This window comes from Muntiacus reevesi, chromosome 14 (genome assembly GCF_963930625.1).
Source record: "Muntiacus reevesi chromosome 14, mMunRee1.1, whole genome shotgun sequence".
Lineage (NCBI taxonomy): Eukaryota > Metazoa > Chordata > Mammalia > Artiodactyla > Cervidae > Muntiacus > Muntiacus reevesi.
In genome coordinates, this window is record NC_089262.1 from 39,747,309 (window position 1) to 39,774,807 (window position 27,499).

At 35.1% G+C, this 27,499-nt stretch overlaps 1 protein-coding gene across 1 annotated transcript in view; it reads right to left on the reverse strand.

The window, feature by feature from the left end:
- The window catches only part of HCN1 (hyperpolarization activated cyclic nucleotide gated potassium channel 1), a 442,779-nt gene that overhangs the window by 201,595 nt on the left and 213,685 nt on the right, over window positions 1-27,499 (reverse strand). Inside the window, exon 3 of the mRNA XM_065905565.1 lies at window positions 936-1,097. Within this exon, the coding sequence (XP_065761637.1) occupies window positions 936-1,097 (162 nt within the window). The remainder of the gene's footprint in view (window positions 1-935; window positions 1,098-27,499) is intronic.

Genomic DNA, 27,499 nt, shown 5'->3' on the forward strand with positions numbered 1-27,499 from the left:
AGCTTCAGTTATTAGGAGATAAAAATGTATATTAAGATGTCAATGTCATTTCCACAATAATAAACTATGGTTAATAACAGAACAGTCTGGGAAAGAGGAGGGTATTTGATTTATGCCAAAGTTAAAATTTTGTGAAAGTCTCATAAAATTTGCCTCTTACAAAATGTGAAACATAAGAGAAGGCAACTCTAATGCACAGTTAACTAATACTTTATTAAAAAGAAAATATGAGAACTTAAAAAACAAATCATTGTGAATATATATGCTAAAAATATTCACCATTGTTTCAGTTCTTTGTGAGTGCAGAATTATGTATTTATATCAAAATGTATGCACTTAAAATTAAAATAAAGTACACTTAACTTTGGAAATAAAAATTTCTATTTCACAGATTTTTATTTTATATTTACATCTTTCTATGGTAAAGTTTAAAGGGCTATGTTTTCCATGATCTTTTCACTAGATGGAAGTACTATCTGAAATAGCACTGCATGTCATACATACCTCATTTGCATTCATATTCACATAACATGTCTTCATGTTTAACCACACCTAAAATTGCATGTCTTGAACACAGTAAATGTTAAAATCATGTTGAAAGGGAGAAGAAGTTATCCTAAGTAATAGGCATTTTTAAAAGAACATACTACTGTGATTTGTGTGTGTGTGTTTGGATGTGTACCTTTGAAATAAAATGTCTCAATATACACCGAGTAAGATCTAAAAATAGATGCTATAACATATACACCACCACCACCTTCCTGTAAATAAAATATAGTTGTAGAAACAGGAACATAACATCTGATTTTATATCCACAGAAGCAAAATTTTCTCTTACCAGTTAAGGAGGATAATTAGATCATTCTAACATAAATATTTAGAACTTTTTTGGCAAAATGTAGAAAACACAGTGTAAAGTAATATGAATTACTTACAACCATCTCATTTAGAGATACCCAGCAATCTGGTGGGAAGTCCTGCAGCAGTGGTACCAGGAACTGAAGACAGCCGTCCCAGTGGCAAAGGAGCAGCATCATGCCAATGAGGTTAAAAATTCTCACCACAGCGCTGGCAAGATCATAGGTCATGTGGAAAATCTGTTGACCAAAATAAAATCAATTCTTATAATCAATGTTTTAAACATTAAGAATACTACCAAGGTCAGTAGACTATCTGCGCTAGATTTATACACTAACTCTATTATATAGTGCTCACAGAGTCAATTTCATAAACTGTCTCCCTTTTGGACCTTTAACATTGTGTGTTCTAAAGTGATCTCACTTTTTGGAGCTATCTCAAAACATAACATGGGAAGAAACACAGAAATTTGGCTATTTTGACACCAGCTAATATCAGAGGCTAATTACAAATAGTCAAATCCATGTAGCTCCATCCTGATTTATCGATCTGATGAAAAAAACCACCATAATGTATGCAGTATTACTTTTGATGTATACTGGACTGTGTGTAGTTGGCTGGGCCCAATTGGATTGTCTGTTGAGCTCTTATAATTAATACACCTCAGCAAGCATAAACTTCAGGTGTGAACAGTTGCTGAGATAATTATTTATTTAATATTTATTTTTTATTGAGATAACACTGGCTAGTAACATAGGTTTCATATATATGACATTATATGTCTACTTCTGTATACATTATAGCATGCCTAGCCCCCAAATTTGGTTTCTATCCATCACCATAACATTTATCCCCTTTACCCATTTTGCCCATCCCCTGCTATTTCCTTTTTGGTTACTTTCTCTCCTTTGGTTACTACTCTTCTCTGTATCTATGTGTCTGCTTTGTTTGTCCATTTATTTTGTTATTTTTTGTTTATTTATTTATTTTTATGTTCCACATAGTAGTGAAATAACATGATGTTAATCTTGCTTCATCTGACTTATTTCACTTGGCATAGGACCCTGAAGGTCCATCCATGTTGTTGCAAATGGTAAGAATTTAACTTTTTTATAGTTGAGTAGTATTCTACTGTATTTGTAAACCACATCCTTTTCATCCATTCATCCGTGGAGGGGCACTTAGGGTGTTTCCACGTCCCGTTTATTATAAATAATATTGCTTGAACATACGGTGCATATATCTTTTAAGATTAGTGTTTTTCATATTCTTTGGATAAATACCCACAAGTGGGATAGCTGAATCATGGTAGATTATTAATGGCCCTGGTAAAGCCTTGCTCACAGAAGATTTGCAATGAGAAGACTGCTTCCTCATGGAGCACATATCTGCAGACAGTCATGCTAACCGAAGAAGGAAGCACCTGGTCTACTTTAAACCAAGCCACAACTTCTTATTGTCTAAGGGTCTTCCCTGGTGACTCAGGCAGTAACGAATCTGCCTGCAATGAGAGAGACCTGGGTTCAATCCCTGAGTTGGGGAGATACCCTGGAGAAGGGCATGGCAACCCACTCCAGTGTACTTTCCTGGAGAATCCCGATGGACAGAGGAGTCTGGCGGGCTACAGTCCATGAGGTCGCAAAGAGTAGGACACGACTGAGTGACTAAGCAGAGAACAGCTTGTAGGGTAAGTCTCAGTGCAAACTTTATTCAACTTCTTGATCAAGTGGCTAATATCACTGGTTAATATTTTCAGTTTTCTTCCATCTATGAGGTAGACATTCTAAAGTGATAAATTCCTATCTAAATCTATTCTTGGTGCCACTGCATGAAAGCCAGAAAACACAAAAACAACACTACAGATGATACTCAGTGAATTGTTAAATGAATGAATGAGAATTTTGCAGAGTTAATAGTAACAGCAAAAGTAACCTGTGACTTTGAGAGTGTAAAGGTTTTGTTTTTGTCTTTTAAGACAGGAAATTTTTTTAAAAATTCATAATTTGCTACCATCCAAGTAATCTGAATTTGAAATTGATTTGATTTCCAGGGTTGTAGCTAACAGAAAGACCATTCTGACCCACTAGCAATACGTTTTAAGTGGTACTTATGAGTCAGCGGAATAAAAAGTAATCAAAATACGTTTTAAAAGTAGTGCTTTAATTTTATTTTCACCAAACCAAACTACAAAATAAGTCAGTGGAAGGCTACTGTGCTTTACATTTGCCCAGATCAGAACATTATGTTGTTCATATGACTTCAAGGTGAGGAATGAGCTGGTTACAAATACTTACTGAATTCTTTTTTATAATATTATAGTTCTAGAATTCTGTCCAGTTGGAGTCTAATAAGTCTAGAGAGAATAGCTGGAAGAATATTTGATTAAGATAAGTTGATTCAGAATACCAAATCCTGCCCTAATATTTGCATAATTGTCACCAGAAGTACAATTTTTTGTAATATTTTCCCCAGGAGCAATGCATAATCCACCCTGCTCTTAAAAAGGTCAAATCCTAGACTGTGCTATATGAATATATCCATAAATTAGCAGAGTAATTCCACAGTGCTTCCACATTCATACTTGATAAGTTAAATTCAAGGTCCTCTCAATCTAATAATCATCTATGAAATCAGTGAGCCTTAACCTATCCTCAAGTATTTGGTTTACTTTACAATGGTTACTTAACCAAAAAATCATCTAGAGTAATTCAAGACTTCTCATGGAATATACTGATCTGTTCTTTTTGGTTTCACAGATGGGAATCATTTAGAGGTTAGGTTGTTTCTATGATCTCAGTTACCAATTGAAGGTTTCAAATATGCTTTCAGAATTCTTACTATTGTAACATTAAGAAAATCTAATGGGCCAGAAGAGGCTCTCTTGACACAGAACATTCTTACTTTTAAGGTATTAAAATAAGGTCAGGTTCTTTGGTTTATCTTTATATATTTGTACTTGCATAACCTGTCATGTCTTTTAAGATGGGAGTATTTCTATGTCATGTTGACACAGAATATAGGAACACAAATAATTAGCTACTCAGTTCATTTTCCACCTAACATATATCCAGAATTCAATATGTGCTAGTCCTAGTCAATGGTAAAATAAGAATTTTAGGAGTCCTTTTGCACCTTTGGTAATTCTTACCTTGAAAGTTATCCAGATTAGCCTACCATACTTTAGGCAAAGTGCAGAAGGTTTCATCTGGTATATGTGAGAAAAGTATGCTTCACAGACATCTTTTTGAACTCTGACAATGACTACAGTCATTGGAGTAATTTTATCAGTTCCTACTCTAACCAGGAACTTATTTGAATGGCCAGCCCATAATCTTCAGAAGAGTCAACCAATTGGCCTCTCATCTTTATTGGTCTGTATCCATAGTCAAAATGCAGTTACCTACTCCTCAGTTTCCCATACCTATTATCAGATCCTCATGCTCTTGAGTGTTTGGGGGGGTGGTGCTTTCTTCTTTCCACTGTTACATCCAAACTCCTACACTGCCCATGAATTCTCTCATACCTCAGCCTCATTATAGAATTCTTCCTCTCCTACTCTACTTTTCCTGAGATGTATGACTGCACCTCATCATCTCCTTAAAAACTCAGCTCCTCTGATAACTTTCTAAATAGAGCTGATTCAGCTCTTTCACACTCCATAAGCCTTAGATTTTGATGACAAGGCCCTCATTTTCTCAGGTCTCCTTCGCCACTTTCAGATGGTTATTTGTCTAGGCATAGCAAAAAAAAAAAAAAAACAAATGCCTTCTCTTCAGTGCCCACTCTATCTAGCTGCTCCACCTGTATCTTTCCCTCATTTCTAGCATCTTAACAACCCCTCAGTCTACTCTCCACACATCTCCATTTATTAAAGGCTGTGTTTTTCCACTGTCTTTTTTCTGCAAAATGTCAATTTCTGAATAATCAAAATGGCCACTTTCTAAACCTAAGCCAATGAAAATTACTGGGTAGGAAACTGTAGATTCTGTTTAATATTTTTTAGAGGATAGTTACCCTATTTGAAGACTTCAACTATGGTTATGCACTTCTTTATTCTTAGCACCTATGTTTTTCCCTCTTACCACCAAAATATCCTATTTTTTCCCCTCTTTTCTTAGGTTCCCAAAGACCATGACCATGCTGCTGAATTTCAGCTTAAATATTACCTTTCCAAAGGGGACACATTCTTATGCTTCAGTTCCCTCACCTCTGATCCCTCATGCTTTCCAACAGACATATATCCACAGCTTTTCTTACTGACTTTTTCCTAGTATCTAAAGATGTGTCTTTTGATATTAATCTGACCTTCTTTTCTTCTTCAGGAACCTAAATAATTAGTTCAGAGCTCTTAATCTATGAGTGGACATTTTTTGTAAAGCACTGAAAAAAATGAATTAATGTAAAAATTAAAATTTAAAAGCAAATACATCTGTAATAATAGTCAACTGCAAATCCTCTTGGATGTCTCAGGAATATCAAATTACTATAATTACTAGATTATGCTTTCTTCAGAATTGCTAACTTCTACATTGATTATACTCCACATATTTAGAAATAATAAAATTTCTCATCTCAAAAATGTTTTAAATTGAAAATGAATCTTCACTTCCCAGGTACTTTCCTACTTTTTTTTCTTTTTCCTTTTTAACCTTCTTGGCTCACCTTCTCAAAAGAGTCTCTTCACTGAAACTTTGAGACAGAAAGAGATCTGGCCTGCTCTGGAGTGGATAAACTGGTTTTCTTTCCATAGCTACACATGCAAATCACCACCTGGTGCAAAATCTGATTTCCTGAAGGACATATTTGTCATAGCTACACGGTACTTCTTCCCTCTCCCTCCTCCCTACATATTAGGGGAACTTAGAGATATTTAAAGCTAACTCCATTTCCCTACATGTGGAATTGAAACTTTAAAAAAGTATGTGCATCTATTTAAGCATTCTTTTTAAGTTGTACAAATATCCTATCATTGAAGCTACAGAGAAGGTTATCTCTTACCACACAACTTCACAGTGAACTAAATAGTACTTATATAGTCAGAACAACTACATACTTAGAGAAGTATAGTTATGGAATAGACTGTATTAGTCATCAGTCATTATCACTAAAAATACACAGCTGACTCTGCATGTCTTATTTTGATCATATCCATGTAGTTCTTTAACAAATATAGTGAAGTCGCTCAGTCGTGTCCGACTCTTTGCGACCCCATGGACTATAGTCTATCAGGTTTTTCTGTCCGTGGAATTTTCTAGGCAACAGTACTGGAGTGGGTTGCCATTCCTTCTCCAGGGTATCTTCCCTATCCAGGGATCAAACCCGGGTCTCCCTCATCACAGACAGACACTTTACCATCTGAGCCACCAGGGAAGATTTAACAAATATATATATATATACACACACACATATATATATATATGTTTCTCATTATATATAATGAAAAAGAAATAAATTTTAGTCATTGCTGTTGTAAAAAAATTGTCATGTTTCCTAGCTATGTTTTATCTTGACTGAGGTAAACTTGACTATCACTGTCGAAGTCTTATCTTGACTAGATTGTAGAAATTTGTTTCATTTCTTTGATACTGTAAAATATATCAGCCATTTCCTATTGTACATATTTTTACACAGAATTTTAATTCCTTATAGCCCAAAATTTAGAAAAAGTATTTCTTCATGAAAAAATTGTTCTTTGTTAAGCTTGCTAGCCAGAGAAAGAGCAGAGATTATGAATTATGAAGAAAATATGGGGAAAGTAATATAATAATATGAATTCTTTGATGATTTTGGTAGGAAACAAAGAAACAGTTACAGTGTAAACCATGAAAGTACAAACCTTGAAAATGGAAGCACAATGTCTAGTGGTACAGAGTTTTGCTCAGCAAAAATTTTTTTTTTCTCCCACAGAGGTTACTCATCTAACAATGAATTTGCATAATTGGGTCAGTGTTAATGAGTACCTAACTGAGATGAAGCATTTCTTCTAAGATCGCTCATTTTCCTTGGAATTTAAACTCAATATAATCTCACAAATGGAAATAGGTCAGAAACAAAAATGCTTATGATGGGTTACATTTTGTTAATTGAATATACCCAAATCTTCACATTTTAAAACTCCTTAGGAAAAAATGGTACCTCTTGTTAACTTACATGAGGACTGCATAGTGTAACAGAACATCTAATTATTGGACAGGGCCCTAGAGAAATGAAAGAGCAAGCATAATCCCCATTTGCATAATTTACTTTAATAAGAAGTAGCTTACACATTGGGAAAATAAAATTACGAATGAATATTGAAAATGACCCTATTAAGAAGAGAGTTGAATGGATTAGTACTATAGAAAAAAAATGAAATTAATTAAAATTAAACAATTTAAGATCATTATTCCTCTTTTACAAATTTCAAATGACTGTAAATGTAGACAATATATACAAATTGTGCAACTACTAAAATACATAGATGAAGAAAATAAAAACAAACACATATTGTATGATGGACCTTTAAACCTTATTTTAATGATGGTTGTGTGAAGGTTGTCTTTTGCTTAATATACCTTTATTTCATTAAGTCAGGACTTATTTTCATGAAGTTAGCACTAAGATATTGATTTAATGAAATATGTTTAATATTCTTCTGAACTTTTTTCCTGTAAAATTAAAGATTTATAGTTATTTTTAATAAAAATTTTAATAATCCCTTTTTATTGTCTAGTAAGTATATGGGTATAACAAAAATCAAGAAAATCATTAAGTGGCTATGTAAGTGTGTGTATGTGTCTTTTTATGTGTAGAGAATGAAGGTGAAAAAAGTCAGACTAATTGGAATATTCTATCAAGTCTGCATAGCTCTTGTGAATTAATTTAAATGATATTTCCCTAACATTGTGTTTTTGGGAGAGGTTTAGGGAATACTTCATTTAAAAACTAACATAATGCTAGTAACAATCCCATATATTTTTTTATAATTTCTCATCAATCTTTTGTTTGCTCTCTCTTTTTTGTCTGTCTTACCAAACTCGTAGTATCTTACATGCTTCAATAAGTACAAATGCACTTATCTCTGCATTTTGAGCTACAGTTAAAAGTATTCTACTTTTTATTACCATGTAGCTCATTTCCTCAGCATACAAAATCCATCGCATGAATTTATGTTTTTTGAAGGGTAAAAATATACCATACAAAGAGATAGAGAAATGTACCTAATACTGATAAGAACAAATGCTTTATTTTGAAGGCTTCAAATCAATAATTTGTGTTTTAATATTCATCTAAATAAGGAACACACTTAAAACAGAGAAGACCACTTCAGCGTACAATCTCTGGTAACTTAACAATATAAGCAAATGAAGCAAGGGATGTTCCAACTCATTTTATATACTCAGTAAGCTGTTTCCCCATAGATAGTTATTCTATAAATATTACATAGTCAATAAACAGCTACTGAAATGCTTAAAAATTACGAAGTAAGGAGGTGACATATTTTTCCATTCTACTCATTTATTATCCAGAAAGAATTTTTGTATTAATCCCCAGTTACATAAATTCTATTAAATTGTCCACCTGACATGTATAAAATTCATAATATATTTCAGTGGTCTCTTGCTAACATATTAATTATACTCCCAAATAATATTATATATTGTTATAGCTTCCATCTTCTATACATTCTGTAAGAAAGAATCTACTTCAATATTTTTGGCCTCACAATCATGAAATTTGTTAAATTCACAAGTGATGATGAGTGTTTGGCATCTCAAACAACTTTTTTGGCTTAAAATATTGAAAATGTAGTGTTCATAGTGTGATAAAAAAAATCTTTAAAATTTGTCATGTACATTTGCATGGAATGTTAAATTGCTTGGTATATAATATATGCTTTTCAAATCTTTGAGCAATTATTTTATTAAATAATAAAGTTAATATGAAATCAAATTACACTTACTAGCCAAAAGTTTTCCCAAGTAAAGGACTTAAAGAACTTGTCTATTGGGCAAATGCATAACTTCATAAGACTGAAGTTCTGCATTAATCAGTTTCTAAAAATTTGCCTTTACTTTTCCACTAAAAAATGGGGTCAAAGAGTTCTGAAATACATAGTACATGCAAAATTCCACAAACTTTTACTTTACAAATTAAAAAGTACAATTTTTTAAAAAGTGAAACACACAGGAAAGTCAACATCTCACACATACACACACACACAGAGACACACACACATCACATCAAAGAGAAGGCAGAGGTAAAATACTATCTTATGTAAGTACTTTGTTGATTAAACAAATAAAGTATCATAAAACTAATGGTAACAAATATACGGTAAAATAAGACAAGGTAGAAGCCATTATATTTAGGTAAATTGCATAATGTGCTTCTCGACATCTGCAGCCTCTATTCATCAATCATAGTCTAGAGAGTTCATGTGCAACCAGCACATAGCCCCATTTGCCAGAAGTCAACAGGGGAAGCAACATAAAGGGAAGCTAGCTTCTGGGGGAAAAAAAAATTGTTAAGTTGAAAATAATGCTTCTTCATAATATTTTAATAGTGGCCATCAGTTACATCATGCATTGGTATGTCATCTAGGTAATTAGATGAGCCAGCTAAGTTCAAATTACTAATTTATTTGAGTGGATTTGTGTCAGTGATGATGTGGAAAAGAAAGTGGTGCTGGTTCACTGTCTTGGCAAATGTCTTGGAAAAAAATCACTAAATACATGATTTGTGGCATGAAGCCAATAAAATAGAACTATGAATCTTAGTGAATAAACCACACCTTGTGCCATTTGATGAAACCTAATAAGTGAGAAGGGGCTTCCCTTGTGGCTTATCTTCCCAGTGGTAAAGAATCCTCCTGCCAATGCAGGAGCTGCAGGAGATGTGCATTTGACTCCTGGGGTAGGAATATCCTCTGGAAAAGGAAATAGCAACCCACTCCACATTTCTTGCTTGAGAAACTCCATGGACAGAGAAGCCTGGCAGGCTAGAGTCCATGGGGTTGCAAAATGTTGGACACAACCAAGCAACTAAGCAAAAACACAATAAATAAGAAAGATATATTATTACTGCAACTTCCTAAAAAGAAACTAAAACTTTATTATTATTTTTGGTCATGCTACGTGGCTTGTGGGATCTTAGTTCCCTGAATCGAACTCAGTCGAACTTAGTCACCCCTGTGGTGGAAGTGCTGAGTGCTAACCACTGGATCACCAGACAATTCTCAGAAACTAAAACTAAAAATAAACAAGAGCTGGCAAAGTTGTTAGCAACTACAAGAAACATTTGAGTAAGATTTGATCTATTGGAAAATAGCATGATTTCATATTAAGCAGTTGGACAACTTTCAGAACTAAATATGCATTATAATGCTTCTTCAATTTACAGGATAGTACATCATGATATCTGGTAGACAACATGAAGTGTTGAAAATATTTAAGTATCAGATTTATTGTAAGAATCACATAAATTGATATATGTGTCATGCTTAGTCACTTCAGTCGTGTCTGACTTTTTGCCATCTTATGGATTACAGCCCACCAGGCTCATCTGTCCATGGAATATTCCAGGCAAGAATACTGGAGTAGGTTGCCATGCCCTCCTCCAGGGGATCTTCCCAGATCAGGGATCAAACCCATGTCTCCCCTATTTCCTGCACTGCAGGCCAATTCTTTACCATTGAGCCACCAGGAAAGCCCAATATATGTGGAAATAACCTTAAAAGCAATAAGCTATTTTTGTATAAATTTAATTTTTCTTATAACCCAAAAACCACCTATCAAATAATGGCCCTATGCAGAAAACTAGGCTAAGCTCAGGATTCTCTGTTGCTCATCAATCACCTCCACCACACATTCACACACACCTGTTTTGTCCCCCCCACCACCCGGACTTCTCCCACCTGTTTTAAGAAGGACTCATTTTTCTCTAGACCTGCTGAATTATTGTTTCCTTTAATTATAATAATATTATTATTATTGTTTCCCTTAATGCATCTTCCAGTATTCATACTTAATCTCAGTTTTTACATTTATTTGGAGAAGGAAATGGCAACCCACTCCAGTATTCTCGCCTGGAAAATTCCATGGACTGAGGAGCCTGGTGGGCAACAGTTCATGGGGTTACAAAGAGTCAGCCATGACTGAGTAACTGAGCACATACCTTTATTTGGGGTGGGAATGTGGTAAGGTCAGTAAGCACATGGGTGAGTATCTTTCTCTCTTACTCTGTTGAGAATAGCTTGTCTGGGTATAGAATTGTAGATTGAAAAGCACTTCCTTCACTTTATTTGAAGACTTGACTCCATTCCTTCTAGTCTAGTGAAACTGTATCTTTCTCCAATTATAAGTTTAATCTCTTGAGTGAAAAGATGATCATTTTTTAATGAGGATAAATGAAAACTTCCCCAATTCTTTACATGTGTGTGTGTGTGGGGGGGGGGGGGGTGTGCACATTGTGAGAGATGGGTTAGGCCTTAAATGAAGCATCCTTCTTGTGATAGCCCTACTGCTCAATTACATTCTGCATTATGCTTTATAACTCCAACAATAAGTGTCTCAAAGATTTCACAGTACAGACTGGCTCTCATGTCCTTTGCAGACTCTTTTGCAGCACATTCCAGAATGCTATTTTCTCTCCTTGTGCCATCTCTCATTCTGCTCCCTTTGGTTTTCAATCTTTTAAAATCTTTGAGTATTTTCTCTTCTCAGTAAGAGTCTTCGGCTCTTGTTCCATTCTGTGTTATACATGCATTTCTTTTTTTCATTTTGATTCTTCAATTGTGTTGGAGTTTAAGACAGGCAGAAGGCCCAGCTATGTGTCTTATCTATCTTCTGGAATCAGAATTCTTTATTTTACAATTTGTCTTTCTGTAAACCTCTAATATAAAATAACTTGTTTCAGTCACTAAATTGTATCTGAATCTTTTGTGACCCCTTGATCTGCAGCCAACAGGCTCCTCTATCCATGTGATTTCCCAGGCAAGAATACTGGAGTGGGTTGCCATTTCCTACTCCAGATAAAAGAATTTACACAAACCAAGTCATAATTGCATATTCTTTTTGGATTGACTGACTTATTCTAATGATCTCTCAATCTAATCAAATGCCAAAAAATTACTGACTAGTTTATCTTTGTAGCATATTTTTCAGCCTAAGTTGCCATCTATCAATAAGTATCCTTGTAAATAATTCATATTTCACACACTTATATTTAAACATATACTTAGAATCACTTTGTCAAGTCCCTCTTCCACTCACGAAATCATGTTAGGCTTTGTTGTAATTGATTGAATTTGTGTTTCTCATTGTTTTTTTCAATATTACTTACCTCATATCGCCAACTTTAGTCTCATTGTCTTTGAAAATATAGTCTACTTGGTATCTAGACTTAGCATTTTATTGTTCGAACTTGATCATAGAAGTTCCCTGCTTGAACTTTTGCAAGAAATCCAGAGAAGCTTCATGATGTTCAAACTCTAAAGGTTCCTTATGATCTGCCCTCTGTCTACCATTCACTGTCATCTTTTATCCTTCCTCTGAAAGTATTCCATGCTTTGGGCAGACAAAAATATTACAGTAGTACTGGCACTAGTGGTAAAGAACCTACCTATCAAGGCAGTAGATGTAAGGGACACAGGTTCTATCCTTGTGTCAGGAAGATCCCCAAGAGGAGGACATGGCAACCCACTTCAGTATTCTCGCTTGGAGAAACCCTTGGACAGAAGAGCCTGGAGGGCTATAGTCCATATGGTCATGAGTAGTTGGAACATGACTGAAGTGACTTAGTATGCATGCACACTTTCCACAACATGATTGCATCCCTTGACATAATATTCTCTCCTGGTATAGTTTTTTTCATTCTATCCCTTTTCTGACTGATGAACATATTCATACTTCAAAACTTGGCTCAATCATCACTTCCTCAGGAAAGACTTGTTTGATCTCTCCAGGAAAAGAATTAAGAGTTTCCTCCCACAGGATCTAGTCCACAACTCTTGAAGTTGTTTAACACTTGACTATAATTATGTGTTTATATATTTGTGTCCTCACTAGACTGTGAGGCCCTAGAGGTCAAGGGCTGTATTCACAAAGCAAAAATTTAATACATGTTTACAAAGTAGAAGGAAGTGAATAAGAGAGGAAAAAAGGAAGGAAAAGAAGGATGGATGGTAGGGAGGAAGGAAGGAAAGGTGGAAAGGATGGAGAGAAGGAGGGACAGAGGGAAGAAATAAGGAAGGGGTTGCCAGTTTAGAAATAAGTGGCTCATTTTACTACATGGGAACTTTAGGATTATTATATATTTTTCCAATTTTTGTGTGTGTGTATATGACACAACGGAGATTTTTATTTGAAGAGAATCATCATGTACTTGTAATGAAATAAATTGATATACAAATTCATTTTTAACTTTGTACCCAGTAATTCCAGAATATCTCTCAACCTTTGTCACATCCTGGTTACACAATCAATGTCCATACAGACATTTTCATCATTGTAGCTTGTCCTTCATTCAAGCTTTAATTACCAAAATTTACTTTTCTAATGACATTTTTCTATCTAGTTTTTTCCCCTCACTGTATTACTCTCACTGAACTTTCTTTCAATTGTTTGAGATAAGCAGTCTTGGAAAAGTTCTATTTTCTTTCATTCTCTACCTGTTCATCATCACTTCCATCATTATCCAGTCTGACACAAAAATATATTATTTCAACCAATGTCTTATCCAAATAGTCAATTCTCTTCTCCTTCACTCTGCTCTCATGGTAATACACTGTTTCAAAATTAAATGACTGTCCACAAGATCACTCTTGTATATGAGCTTCTATATATGATAGAGAGAAGTCCCCAAATGTATAGCTAGCTCATGGTTTTAATATCAACAAGGTTGTCAAGGTTGTTTAGTGATATTGGCATGTTCTAGACCACACATGTCTGATTCTCAAACTTTACCAAGTCTCCCGAAGTCTACGATATCATGCCTGTTCTTCTCATCACAAGAAAATATTTAACTTCCAATTTTACTGAGAAATATTGTCATTTTAAAACATGTGACATCCATTCTACTTCTTGTTTTACAGTATGGTATGTCTCTTTCTCTCTCTCTTTTTTCTATCTTTCTTATTTTACCATATGCTCAGTAAATATGCTTCATTAATTATCCCCTCTCTTCCTTCATAGATTCTTATCTACATTTATCTTCATCAACATTTAAGAATGTTTAAGTGTCTCCTACAAGTATTTTAAAAATTGTACATTGCAACTATAGTCTCTTTTATAATATCTACTTCTCAAATACAATAAAAACATGTTAACACATTCTTTACTTTTTATCCTTATATTCAACTTATAAACACTTTGTAGTTGACACAGAGGTAAATAATTCACCTGTCAATGCAGGAGACGCAAGAAATGAAGGTTGGATCCCTCAGTCAGGAAGATCCCCTAGCGTAGGAAATGGTAACACATTCCACTATTTTTGCCTGGGAAATCCCCATGGACAGAGCAGCCTGGCAGGCTACAGTTCAGAGGACCACAAAGTGGCAGACATTACTGAATGAAAGCACGCACACGCACGTCACCTGTCTGGCAACCAAAAACATTCAAGGTAAAATTGGCGTAGATTGTTGTCGCAATGCATTAAAAAACTTCCAAATCTCATTTGCTTAACTTCACTTCATATTCACTAGGTTATATCTTCTCCTTCTTGACACTCTGTTTTCTCTAATTTTGAGAATGCAATGTTCCTTACTACTCCTTGTTTACTCCCATTTATCTGATCAATTGTATTCAATGTCATTAAGCTACACATTCCATTCTCTCACTGTGTGCTTGTATGTTTAGTGGCTATGTCATGTCCAACTCTTTGTGACCCTTTGGACTGTAACCCACCAGGTTCCTCTGTCCATGGGATTTTCCAGGCAAGAATACTAGAGTGGGTTGCGATTTCCTCCTCCAGGGGATCTTCCGGACCCAGGGATCGAACTCATGTCTCCTGTGTCCTCCTGCATTTCAGGCAGATTCTTTACCTGCTGAGCCATAATTGAAATTACTATAAGTTTCCACTCCACACATTCTCTCTGAGGAATGCTTGTGTGTCCATAACTTCATCTATTGGTTATAATTAGGGGAATCCATTCCTTGACCTCTACTCAAGATAGCACTCTTAATTTTAAAACTCATCACCCAGTTATTCTGAAGATGTCCAAAATGATATCTCCTACCGTCCACATTCCAGGTGCATTCTCTGTAGGAACTAATACATATACAGCTTCAAAGTAGCTTTCTATCACAGTTATGCCAGATTTACTGTTTCCTCACCTTCTACATTCAACTGGTTACTATGTTCTTTAAGTCTCCCCTTAGAAGTTCTTAAATTACAAATTCCTTAATTTATAGTCTTCCTCTTTCACATGGGTTATTTAAAATCTTCTTAAATTATTTCCAACTCTTTAGATTTGCCCTCCTGTACATTGCAACCAGAATATTTTTCTGAAACAAAAATATGATGCCATCACTTTCCTGGTTAGAAATCTTCAACCATCCTGCAATAAATTTGACTTAAAGGCTAAAGTCCTAAGTGTAGCATATACAGTCCTTTATGATCTGGTCACAGCTTACTTCTCAAGACTCATGTATCCCTTTCTCAGCCTCCACATCATTTACTTCTGATTATCATATTTAAACATACCCCTGTCTCTATTAAAAGGGAAATTTGATGGGAAGGGTTATATCTTAGAATCTCAAATGTCTTAGTATCTCAAATGCTTTGGCACACTCTTAATTAAAATAAACATATTGAATTACAGAATAGATGAGTGAAATTTACCACATGTTAACATTAATTCAGTTTCAGGTCTATATAAAATAAATAGCACACAAAGACTGCAATATAGGTGTTATTCAAAAATGATTTGTATCATTTTAAAACATCTGAATGATTTCAGGCTGATGTTTCAGTTAAGTCCAGCTCACTTCAGTCACTCAGTAATGTCCACCTTCTTGCAACCCCATGGACTCTGTCCATTACCAACTTCTGGACTTTACTCAAATTCATGTCCATTGAGTCAGTGATGCCATCCAACCATCTCATCCTCTATCGTCTCTATGTCCTCCCACCTTCAATCTTTACCAGCATCAGGGAACCCAATGATTCAGTTCTTCACATTAGGTGGCCAAAATACTGGAGAGTCAGCTTCAGCATCAGTACTTCCAATGAACACCAAGGACTAATCTCCTTTAGGATGGACTGGTTGGATATTCTTGCTGTCCAAGGGACTCTCAAGAGTCTCCTCCAAAACCACAGTTCAAAAGCATCAATTCTTCAGTACTCACCTTCCTTTATAGTTCAACTCTTATACCCATACATGACTACTGGAAAAACCATAGCTTGGACTAGATGGACCTTTGTTGGCAAAGTATGTCTCTGCTTTTTAATATGCTGTCTAGGTTGGTCATAGCTTTTCTTCCAAGGAGCAAACGTCTTTCAAATTCATGGCTTCAAGTATCTTTTAATTTCATAGCTGTAGTCACTGTCTGTAGTGATTTTGGAGCTCAAAAAAATAGTCTCTCACTGTTTCCATTGTTTTCCCATCTATTTGCCATGAACTGATGGGACCAGATGCCATGATCTTAGTTTTCTTAATGATGAGTTTTAAGCCGACTTTTTCATTCTCCTCTTTCTCTTTCATCAAGAGGCTCTTTAGTTCTTCACTTGCTACCATTACGGTGGTGTCATCTGCATATCTGAGGTTATTGATATTTCTCCCAACAAACTGGATTCCAGCTTGAGCTTCATGCAGTCCAGCATTTCTCGTGATATACTCTGCAAAGATGTTAAATAAGCAGGGTGATGATATACAGCTTTGACATACTCCTTTCCTGATGTGGAACCAGTCTGTTGTTCCACGTCCAGTTCTAACTGTTGCTTCTTGACCTGCATACAGATTTCTCAGGAAGCAGGTCAGGTGGTCTGGTATTCCCATCTGTTCAAGAATTTTCCACAGTTTATTGTGACCCACATAGTCAAAGGCTTTGGCATAGTCAATCAAACAGAAGTAGATATTTTTCTGGAATGCTCTTTTTCAATGATCCAAAGGATGTTGGCAATTTGTTCTCTGGTTCCTCTGCTTTTTAAAAATCCAGCTTGAACATCTGGAAGTTCATGGTTCACGTACTGTTAAAGCCTGGCTTGAAGAATTTTGAGTATTACTTGGCTAGTCTGTTAGATGAATGCAATTGTGCAGTAGTTTGAACATTCTTTGGCATTGCCTTTCTTTGGATTGGAATGAAAACTGACCTTTTCCAATCCTGTGGCTACTGCTGATTTTTCCATATTTGCTGGCATTTTACATGCAGAACTTTCACAGCATTATCTTTCAGGATTTGAAATAACTCAGCTGGAATTCCATCACCTCCACTAGCTTTGTTTATAGTGATGTTTCCTAAGGCCCAGTTGACTTCACATTCCAGGATATCTGGCTCTAGGTGAGTGATCACACCATCGTGGTTATATGGGTCATGAAGATCTTTATTGTATAGTTCTTCTGTGTATTCTTGCCACCTCTTCCAAATACCTTCTGCTTCTGTTAGGTCCATACCATGTCTGTCCTTTATTGTGCCCATCTTTGCAAGAAATGTTCCCTTGGCATTTGTATGGAAATACTAAAAACCTCGAATAGCCAAAGTAATCTTGAGAAAGAAGAATGGAACTGAAGGAATCAACCTGCCTGACTTCAGACTCTACTACAAAGCCACAGTCATCAAGACAGTATGGTACTGGCACAAAGACAGAAATATAGATCAATGGAACAGAATAGAAAGCCCAGAGATAAATCCATGAACCTATGGACACCTTATCTTCGACAAAGGAGGCAAGAATATACAATGGAAAAAAGACAACCTCTTTAACAAGTGGTGTTGGGAAAACTGGTCAACCACTTGTAAAAGAATGAAACTAGAACACTTTCTAACACCATACACAAAAATAAACTCAAAATGGATTAAAGATCTAAATGTAAGACCAGAAACTATAAAACTCCTAGAGGAGAACATAGGCAAAACACTCTCTGACATAAATCACAGCAGGATCCTCTATAACCCACCTCCCAGAATATTGGAAATAAAAGCAAACATAAACAAATGAGACCTAATGAAACTTAACAGCTTTTGCACAAGAAAGGAAACTATAAGCAAGGTGAAAAGACAGCCCTCAGATTGGGAGGAAATAATAGCAAACAAAGCAACAGACAAAGGATTAATCTCAAAAATATAAAAGCAACTCCTACAGCTCAATTCCAGAAAAATAAATGACACAGTCAAAAAATGGGCCAAAGAACTAAACAGACATTTCTCCAAAGAAGACATACAGATGGCTAACAAACACATGAAAAGATGCTCAACATCACTCATTATCAGAGAAAGGCATCTCTAATTTTCTTAAAGCGATCTCTAGTCTTTCTCATTCTGTTGTTTTCCTCTATTTCTTTGCATTGATCACTGAGGAAGGCTTTCTTATCTCTCCTGGCTATTCTTTGGAACTCTGTATTCAAATGGGTATATCTTTCCTTTTCTCCTTTGCCTTCAGCTTCTCTTCTTTTCTCAGCTATTTGTAAGGCCTCCTCAGACAACCATTTTGCCTTTTTGCATTTCTTTTTCTTGGGAATGGCCTTGGTCACTGCCTCCTGTACAATGTCACGAACTTCTGTCCATAGTTCAGGCACTCTGTCTATCAGATCTAATTCCTTTAATCTATTTGTCATTTCCACCCTATAATCCTAAGAGATTTGATTTAGGTCCTACCTGAATGGTCTAGTGGTTTATTTTCCTATTAATTTTGTAAAACTAAGTCAAATCTATGATCTTTTGTTGCTTGAGTGTCAATAATGCAATATTGGTCCGCATAAAGAGGGTGTAAAATAAAATAGTGATTAACCAAATTTTGATTCCACATAATAAATGTGTGAAAACAGTTTAATTACTTTCATGGTCATTTTCATATGTTATATAATAAGTGCTCTTAAACAGAAGAACTTTGTTTCTGTGTTTTGAATGCATGATATGTTAGAAGAATTTTTAAAATATTGCAGGATTGTCAATATTCTCTTTATGATGGTACAGACTATTTTGAGTTTTTGAGACTGTTTTGAATTAACCAAAAATATTGTTCACCTGTGATACTGGATCCAACAACATCAATTCCACTGTATTTTAAGGCAGTCCAGAATCATTATGAATTTGAGCTAATGGGCTAATCCTATAACAGTCAACTAGACTGAGCCAAAATTCACTCTAAAAAATTGCAGATGTGGATGTATTCCTACTGAGTTGGCACAAGTTAAATTCAACAGAATTCAGTATTTCTGATAAATTCTAAATGGAAGAGTCCAAAAGGTTACTATCATTATTATCTGGGCTTTCACCCAGCATTGAAACTCACAAATCACTGTCATGTTTTCTGCTAAAATCAGCATCGATTCTGGACTCCACTTTATTGGATTCACTTGGTGTGTTTATGTAGTATGAGAGTTTATAGAAAATTTTTGTATTATGCTTAGTAGTTTATTTAGAAACAAAAACATGCATTTTCATTTTAGACTAACAAGAGTGAAAAGATGTAATATGTCTACCTCTGTTTTTACATTTCTGTAACCCCTTTTCCTAATGTTCTTCACAAAGAATCAGAATTTCCTAATAGAGATGCAGATGTAGAGAGCAGACTTGTGGACACAGAGGGGGAAGGAGAGAGTGAGACAAATTGAGGGAGAATCGCACTGAAATATATACATTACCATATATAAGGTAGATAGCTAGTGGCAAGTTTTATGATACAGGTAGCTCAACCTGGTGCTCTGTGACAAGCTTGGAGGGGAGGAATGGTGCAGGGGATAGGGGGAAGGGTCAAGAGGGAGGGGACATCTGTATACTTAAGGCTGATTTCATGTTGTTTCATGGCAGAAAACAACACAACTTTGCAAAGCAATTATCCTCCAATTTTTAAAAAATAATCTGAAAAAGAAAAGAAAAATCAGCATTTTCTAAAGGATATAGGTATATATTCAAGGGCCCTGTTTCAATGAGACAAATCCTAGAATTAAATTTAAATGAAAATATCTAGAAAGCATTTCTTAGCTGAGAGGAACAGAAGCTTATATAGGAGCATTTTTATCCTGAAGTAAGACAAAAGCATCATCAAGATTCCCATGGATGCAGTCAGTACCACAAAGCTCTTCCTTGGTTACCCATCAACCAAATTTACACGTAACCATGCTTTCAAACGAAATGCTTTGGAATGGACTATGTCCTCCCAAAATCTACTTTGAAGCACTACCCCTGGATGTGATAGTATTTGGAAATGGAACCTTTGGGAGTTAATTACTGTGAGGGTAGAGTCCTTATGAACACATGGGTGTTCTTATATCAAGAGACCAGAGAGCTTGCTTTCTCTCTGTGCCATACAAGGATACAGCAAGAAGGCTAACATCTGGAAACAAGGAAGGGGACCTTCACTGGACTTCAAATCTGCCTGCATTTTGATCTTGGACTTCCTAACCTCTGGAAGTATGAGAAATATATGCCTTGTTTAAGTGACTCAGTCTATGGCATTTTGTTTTAGCAGCCCAAGCTGAGTAGGATGAGGAGGTATTAGTTTTACTGTTAACCTGCAAATCAGAAAAGTCACATTCATTTAGTAAATTTAAAAAAGCAAGTTAAATATATATTTAAAAAATCATACATCTTGAAAGATTTGACTATCATATTATCAGTGGGAATTCATCCTGAAATCATTACTGTATGTAGTAAATCTAGCTTTAACTGAATGGTATGCATTAGTGTGTAATATGTGTGTTTTTAAGTATATACAAAAATATTTGAATTTTATGGTCAAACAGACTTGTGTCCTAGGAAACCACAGAACCTAGGAAACAAGTTCAGGTCCAAACTCTGGACTAGCGAAGTTCACAAGACTTGCAAGGTCAGAAGTTAACACAGAGTAAAACTGTCATTGCTAGAGTAATAGAGAAATTGGAGAAAGAATAGATAAGTGTTAGATAAATTTGAAAGTAGACTCAATGTCAAAAATTCAGAGAGAAGAGGACTTAGCATCTAAGAGGAACATAAGACCCAGACACTTCCAAGTGTGGCAGGACCAGAGACCAGCTTCACACACTCAGGGAGTTCACTGTTTCAAAAAGACTGGAAAAGATGCTTAGAGACTCATAATCATTCAATTAGTCAGCAACCAGTGGATTTATTCTCTTTTCCCATTCCTTCTGCTTTATTTATATTCTGAACCTATATAATTCTTGATTGGGTGGGAGTAACTGCTTTCTAGATAGCTTCCCTGGCCCTTAGCTGGCTTTTTCACCATTTAATTCTTCTTGAGGGCTTCCCTGGTGCTTCAGAGAGTAAAAATTCCACCTGCAATGCACCAGACCCAGCTTCAGTTCTTAGGTTGGGAAGGTCCCCTGGAGAAAGGAATGGCTATTTTTTTGCCTGGAGAATTCCAGGTGTGTGTCAAGACTTCAGATTTTATGCTACCCAAGCCCCAGGTCAACCACCATTTGGCAGGGGTTGTGGGGGGGAAAAGGTGGGGGGAAACAAAGGAAATTTAATCCCATGTGATATCCTCTTCTATTTTTTTCCCTTAATTTGAAGAATTTCTGCAGTTTAGGTTATAAACCTATTTATGTTTCAGTCATCCTTCAAAAAATAAAATTAAAGAGAAATAACAACAAAAATAAAATTGGAAAGAACTTCACTCAAATTCTCATCTGGATATCATTCTTTCTTTTCCTCTCACAAACCTATGAAAAACTCTGCTCATATTGACTATTTATACTTCCTTATTTGGTTGGATGGCATCACCAACTCTATGGACATGAGTTTGAGCAAGCTCAGGGAGTTGGTGATGGACACAGAAGCCTGCCGTGCTGCAGTCCATGGGATTGCAGAGTCGGACAGGACTGAGCACCTAAACGGAACTGAATTTTCCACTCACTGCCTTATCCTGTAGTCTAGTTTTTGGGCCCATCACCTTTTCCTGATGCAGTCTACATCAATAACCTCTGTTATAACCAATTTATGCTTTGCAGTCCATAATTTCCTTTAACATCTCTATTGCTTTTTACACTTTTGATTTTTGTCTTTCTGGAACTTTCTATTCCCTTGGTTTTCAAGACATCTACTCTATAATACTACTTATTCTAGCCTCATTAATAGATTTTATTGTTATTATGGTTGCCCTTTAATGAAAATTCATTTCCCTAGTTAACTTCTTTCATTCAGCCCCTGCAAAAGCCCCTCTTATAGGTCACATCTTCTCTATTTTATTTTTAAAATATTTTTGTTGAGTTATATCTGCTCTCTATATTTGAGTCTGTTTCTTTTTTTTATACACATTCATCTGGGCACCTTTTTAGATTCTACATATAAGTAACAATGGACTATTTGTCTTTCTCTATCTGACATTTCACTAAGCACAATGCTCTCTAGGCCGCCCATCCATTCTGTTGCAAATGGCATAATTTAATTCTATGACTGAGTAATATTCCATCATATATATGTGTATATACACACACACACACCACAACTTTTTCCATGCATCTAATGATGGACATAGATTTTTTTCCATGCCTTGGCTATTATAAACAGTGCTCCTCTCTGATGATGATTAATAGTGTTGAGCATCTTTTCATGTACCTGTTGACCACTGTATGTCTTCTCTGGAAAACTGTCTATTCAATTCTGCTGTCCATGTTTTAATATATTGTTTGCTTTTTGTATATTGAGTTATATGAGTTGTTTATATATCTTGGATATCAACCCCTTATCAGTCATATAATTTTTAAATATTTTCTCCCATTCATTATATTGCCTTTTCATTTTGTTGATGGTTTCCTTTGCTGTACAAAAGCTTTTAAGTTTACTTAGGTTCCCTTTGGTTATTTTTGCTTTTATTTATTTTGCTTTAACTAAGAGATAGATTCAAAAAATTATTGCTCAGACTTATGTCAAAGAGTAATCTGTCTATATTCTCTTCTAGGGGTTTTATGGTTTCAGGTCTTAAATTTAAGTGGTTAACCATTTTAAGCTTATTTTTGTATATGATGTTAGAGAATGTTCTAATCTCATTCAATTACATGTAGATGTCCAGATTTCCCAGCACTACATATTGAAGAGGCTATTTTCTCTTTATTGTTTACTCTTGCCTCCTTTGGTATAGTTTAATTGACTCTGAGGGCATGGATTTAATTCTGGGCTTTCTATTCTGTTCTATTCATCTAGGTGTCTGTTTCTTGTGCCAGCACCATGCTGTTTTGATTCCTGTAACTTTGTCTGATCAGTGAGCATAACACCTTCAGTTTTGTTCTTTTTTCTCAACATTGTTTTGCAATTTCTGGTAGCCACAGAGAATAAATACCTTGACCATCACAATTATAAAAATCAAGAATTAGTATTCCCACTGCCTTAAATGATTTTCTTATCACTAAGATGAACTTCTCTGACTCTGCAACTGGCTTTTATTTTCAAAATACTCCAAGAGATGTGTCTGCATATGTATTTTTTGTCTTTCATTTGAAATATATCTGTTTATCTTTGACATCCTCATCATCCAGAATAACAGAGAAATTTGGGGATTTATATTTTGTCTAAAAGAGTTTTAATTAATATAATCTTCTAGTTAAATTTCTTACAGTGCCCTTACACTGATATGTATATATCTTACTTAGTCAGGTAGTAAATTGCATAAGGGAAAAGCATATTAACACATTTTGGCTAATGTACACTTTTTTAAAGTTGAAACCTAGGTTGAGAAAGAATTTATTCACTCTTTGAAGTATTAAAATTAAAAAGTACAAACCCTAAGGTCTGTCAAATTGTTCATCATGATCTATAAAAATATTTTAGACATTTATTCATTGAAGTTAATAGAAAAAGACTTATCTTCCTGGCAATTAAAGCAGATGATGTATTTCTGACAGAGAATTCATGTTCTATTTGTCACTACGAAAGATTAAAAAAATATATTTTCCACTGTGACAGAATTGTAATGATATTATAAAATATACACACCAGAATTTACTGCAAAGTATGATTCTGTTTAATTCTAAATGGAATCAACATTCTTTCAGATAAAGATAATGTAATTTGCACTTAAAAATATTTCTTGTTCTTTATTGTTTGTCTTAATTTATAATCTTTTAAATTTATTATATAAACTTGTCCTTAAATCTCTCATATCATCTTTACTGAAACTAGGACACAATAATAGAAACGGTTTGTGATGCATTCCTTTGATTACATTTTAGATTTTTATATCTATAATATATATAAAACATTTTATATATAATACTATATATATAGATTTCCCTAAAGACAGGAAACAAGTTATAAATTAGAATGTGTAGAAACCTTAATTATATTTTTCAGCAAAATATATTTTTCTTTGCTCAAAGAAAAGAATTTATATTTATATAAAAATATAAGCTAGAAAAACAAAGTGGCTTTTTACTATACTTAATTATGTAGAGCAGTATTCTTTCTAATAGACTTCTTTATTAATAATGAAAAGTGAACACGGGGCTAATCTGTAATATTAGCAAACAGAAACGAAAATTTCCAAATGACATATCCATGCATATAGAATGAGCTCAAAAATAAAAACAATAGTGTTTACCATGAATCACATTTGCACCACTATTTTTTTTAATTTCTTTAAAATAGTTCATTATTTCACCATTTAAACAAACAGCTTTAGAGTGGCCGTGATGGCCTGTGAATTTCTTGCCTTTGTTTTCATCTTCTCTACAATTTTAACTCCCTTACAAACTTGGTCTCAGCATAGGCTTACTTCCCCTAAATAATCTTCCCTGGGCCCCTTGGAATTGTATTGGAAAACCATTATGCGTTTCACAGCACCCTTAAGCTTTATTTTAGCACTTATCATGGGGTTCCCCGCTGGATGGCTCAGCGGGTAAGGAACTGCCTGCAATGCAGGAGACACAGGAGATAGGTTTGATCCCTATGTGGGGAAGATCCCCTGGAGAAGTAAATGACAACCCACTCCAGTATAACTGCCTGGAAAATCCCATAGACAGAGGAGCCTGGCAGGTTATAGTCCATGAGGTCCAAAGAGTCAGACACTACTGAACACAAGGCACATGAAGAGGCATAATTGACTTTGTCTATCCTCTTCATAAACGTGCTCGTGTACAGAAGGGCTATGGTTTGTTTTTCATTTTGTTTCCAGTATTTTATATGTATTTTTATCTTTGCATATAGTTGAGTAACATTTATTGAACTGAAAATTTTAGAATTTAAACAAACTTAGCTGATTTCACTGCATATTACTTCCAGAAAACATTTTTATCACTTTAAGATGCACTCAAAGAAGCCATTATAAACACACCAAGACATGACATTCAACCTAATTTCAAAATCTCACCACATAGAATAAATCTGCACTGTATCAGTGACAACACTTTGCATTATACCATCATTCCCAAAGTCAAACAAATCATTCTTTCCAGAAACAGAAAACCTTCATTTCATCACTTTATTGAGAAGATCTGGAATCAACAAAGTGAGGAGATAAGTAGACTAAGCTATCAAACCAATATATTCAAGATTATGGGCGCAGCACGTTGTTCATGGAGTGATTCTTGAGGAAGATATCTATCATTCAGAATGGTGATCCAAAGTTTGTCTACAGAAGAAACATGACAAAAGAGTACCTAGAAAGTGCTTTGAGAAATAACAAAGTCAAGACTAATTCTTTTAGAATCAAAAGCAGATTTTGTACAAAAGAACAATAGAAAGAAAAAGTCAAAGAGAAAAGATATACCCCTTTGTTTTGTTGATGAGGTCAGTAAACTTGGTAAAAAGCGTTTATGAAGCTAGCACAGGCAATGAACAAAAAAGCAGAAGACAAATTATGAGAAAAACAGCAATGAATTTTTAGTCAAATATTTTTAAGTTAAAGGGATGGTGTAATTAATGTGCACAAATATATTACAAAGATACAAGAAAAATGCTAATATTCAAATAGAAAATTATGCAAAGATTATAATTATACAATTTTTTTGTAAAAGAAAAAAAATTTCTTGGATGAAAAATATAAATAATGTTCAATCTCTGAATCTTCCCTAATAGCTCAGCCGGTAAAAAATCTGCCTGCAATGCGGGAGATCTGGGTTCGATCGCTGGGTTGGGAAGGTCCCCTGGAGGAGAGAATGGCTACCCATTCCATTTTTCTGGCCTGGAGAATTCCATGGACTGTATAGTTCATGGGGTCACAAAGAGTTAGACACCACTGAGCAACTTTCACTCAATCTCTGAATAATGTAAAGTTATAAGACAATTTTGAAATAAAAAGTCATTTCTCAACAGTAATATAGGTTAATCCAGAATTGTCTTCTATTGATGATTTGGAAAAATGGATTCATTGACTTCTTTTTGGTGTATAAACTGGTATAACACCTATGCAAAACATTGACAACAATGCATCAATATTTCAAAATACTCCATGTACTTTGAAATAATAACTAGATATGTAAGGGTCAGCTGTGTGAAAATATACAGCCTTGTGTTAAAATATTTACCTGTGGCTCTCATGATACATTCATGAATAAAACAAAGATGTCCATACTCCTGAAGCTTACATTCTAATGGTGAATTAGGAGGTACACACACAAGAAAAATAAACAAAAAAAAAAATATTTAAACCATGTAGTATATTAGAAAGGAGATTATAAGTTTTACTGCCACGTAGGAAAAGAAGAGCCATATCCGAGAGATCAGTAAAGGGAAGTGACTTGGCTGGAATGGAGCAAAAGTGGGCAATTGCAATTTAACTGGGATCATCAGGGTAGGCGGGTCTCAAGAAAAAATTCTTGAAAGACATGACAGAATAAGTCAATTCTGGAAGAAAACAATCACAGTGAGAGACCTCAATCAATGAATGGAAAATTCCTAAAGTGGCAGCATATCTGGCATGTTAAGAAATTGCTAGGTGACCCAGTGGGTCAGTGGTAAAAGAATCCATCTGCAATGTAGGAGATCCAGGAGCCATGGATTCGATCCCTGGGTTAGGAAGAACCCCTAGAGAAGGAAATGGCAACCCACTCCAGCATTCTCGCCTGGGAATTGCCATGGACAGAGGAACCTGGTGGGTTACAGTCCATGAGGTCTCAAAAAGGTTACAGCTGAATGGGTGTGTATGTGCACGTGTGCGCACACACACACACACACACACACACACACTGTGGCTATAACAGGGAGCAGAAGAGCTTTCCTATAAAATAAATTCAAAGAACTAATGCTTGTGGAGTGCATATGTGTGTGGATTTTGTGGAGGGAAAAAAGAACCTGACTGCAATCCACAAGTTTGCTAAATCAAATGATGATGGGAATGGACACTGAGGAAAAATGAGCTAAGCAGAGAGATGAGCTGGGGAAGAGCCTGGAAGTGAGAGGCCCTGGTATGCATGAAACTTTTAAAAAGACATTCGTATAAAGTACCAAAATGCAGAGTAATGAAAAAGAGAAAATTGGGATGGAAAGAAAGGGTTGTGATGAAAAATGATATTGAAAGCTTCAAATATAAGTGACCATAAGCCTTATTTACGAAAGTAAGAATACTATCTATG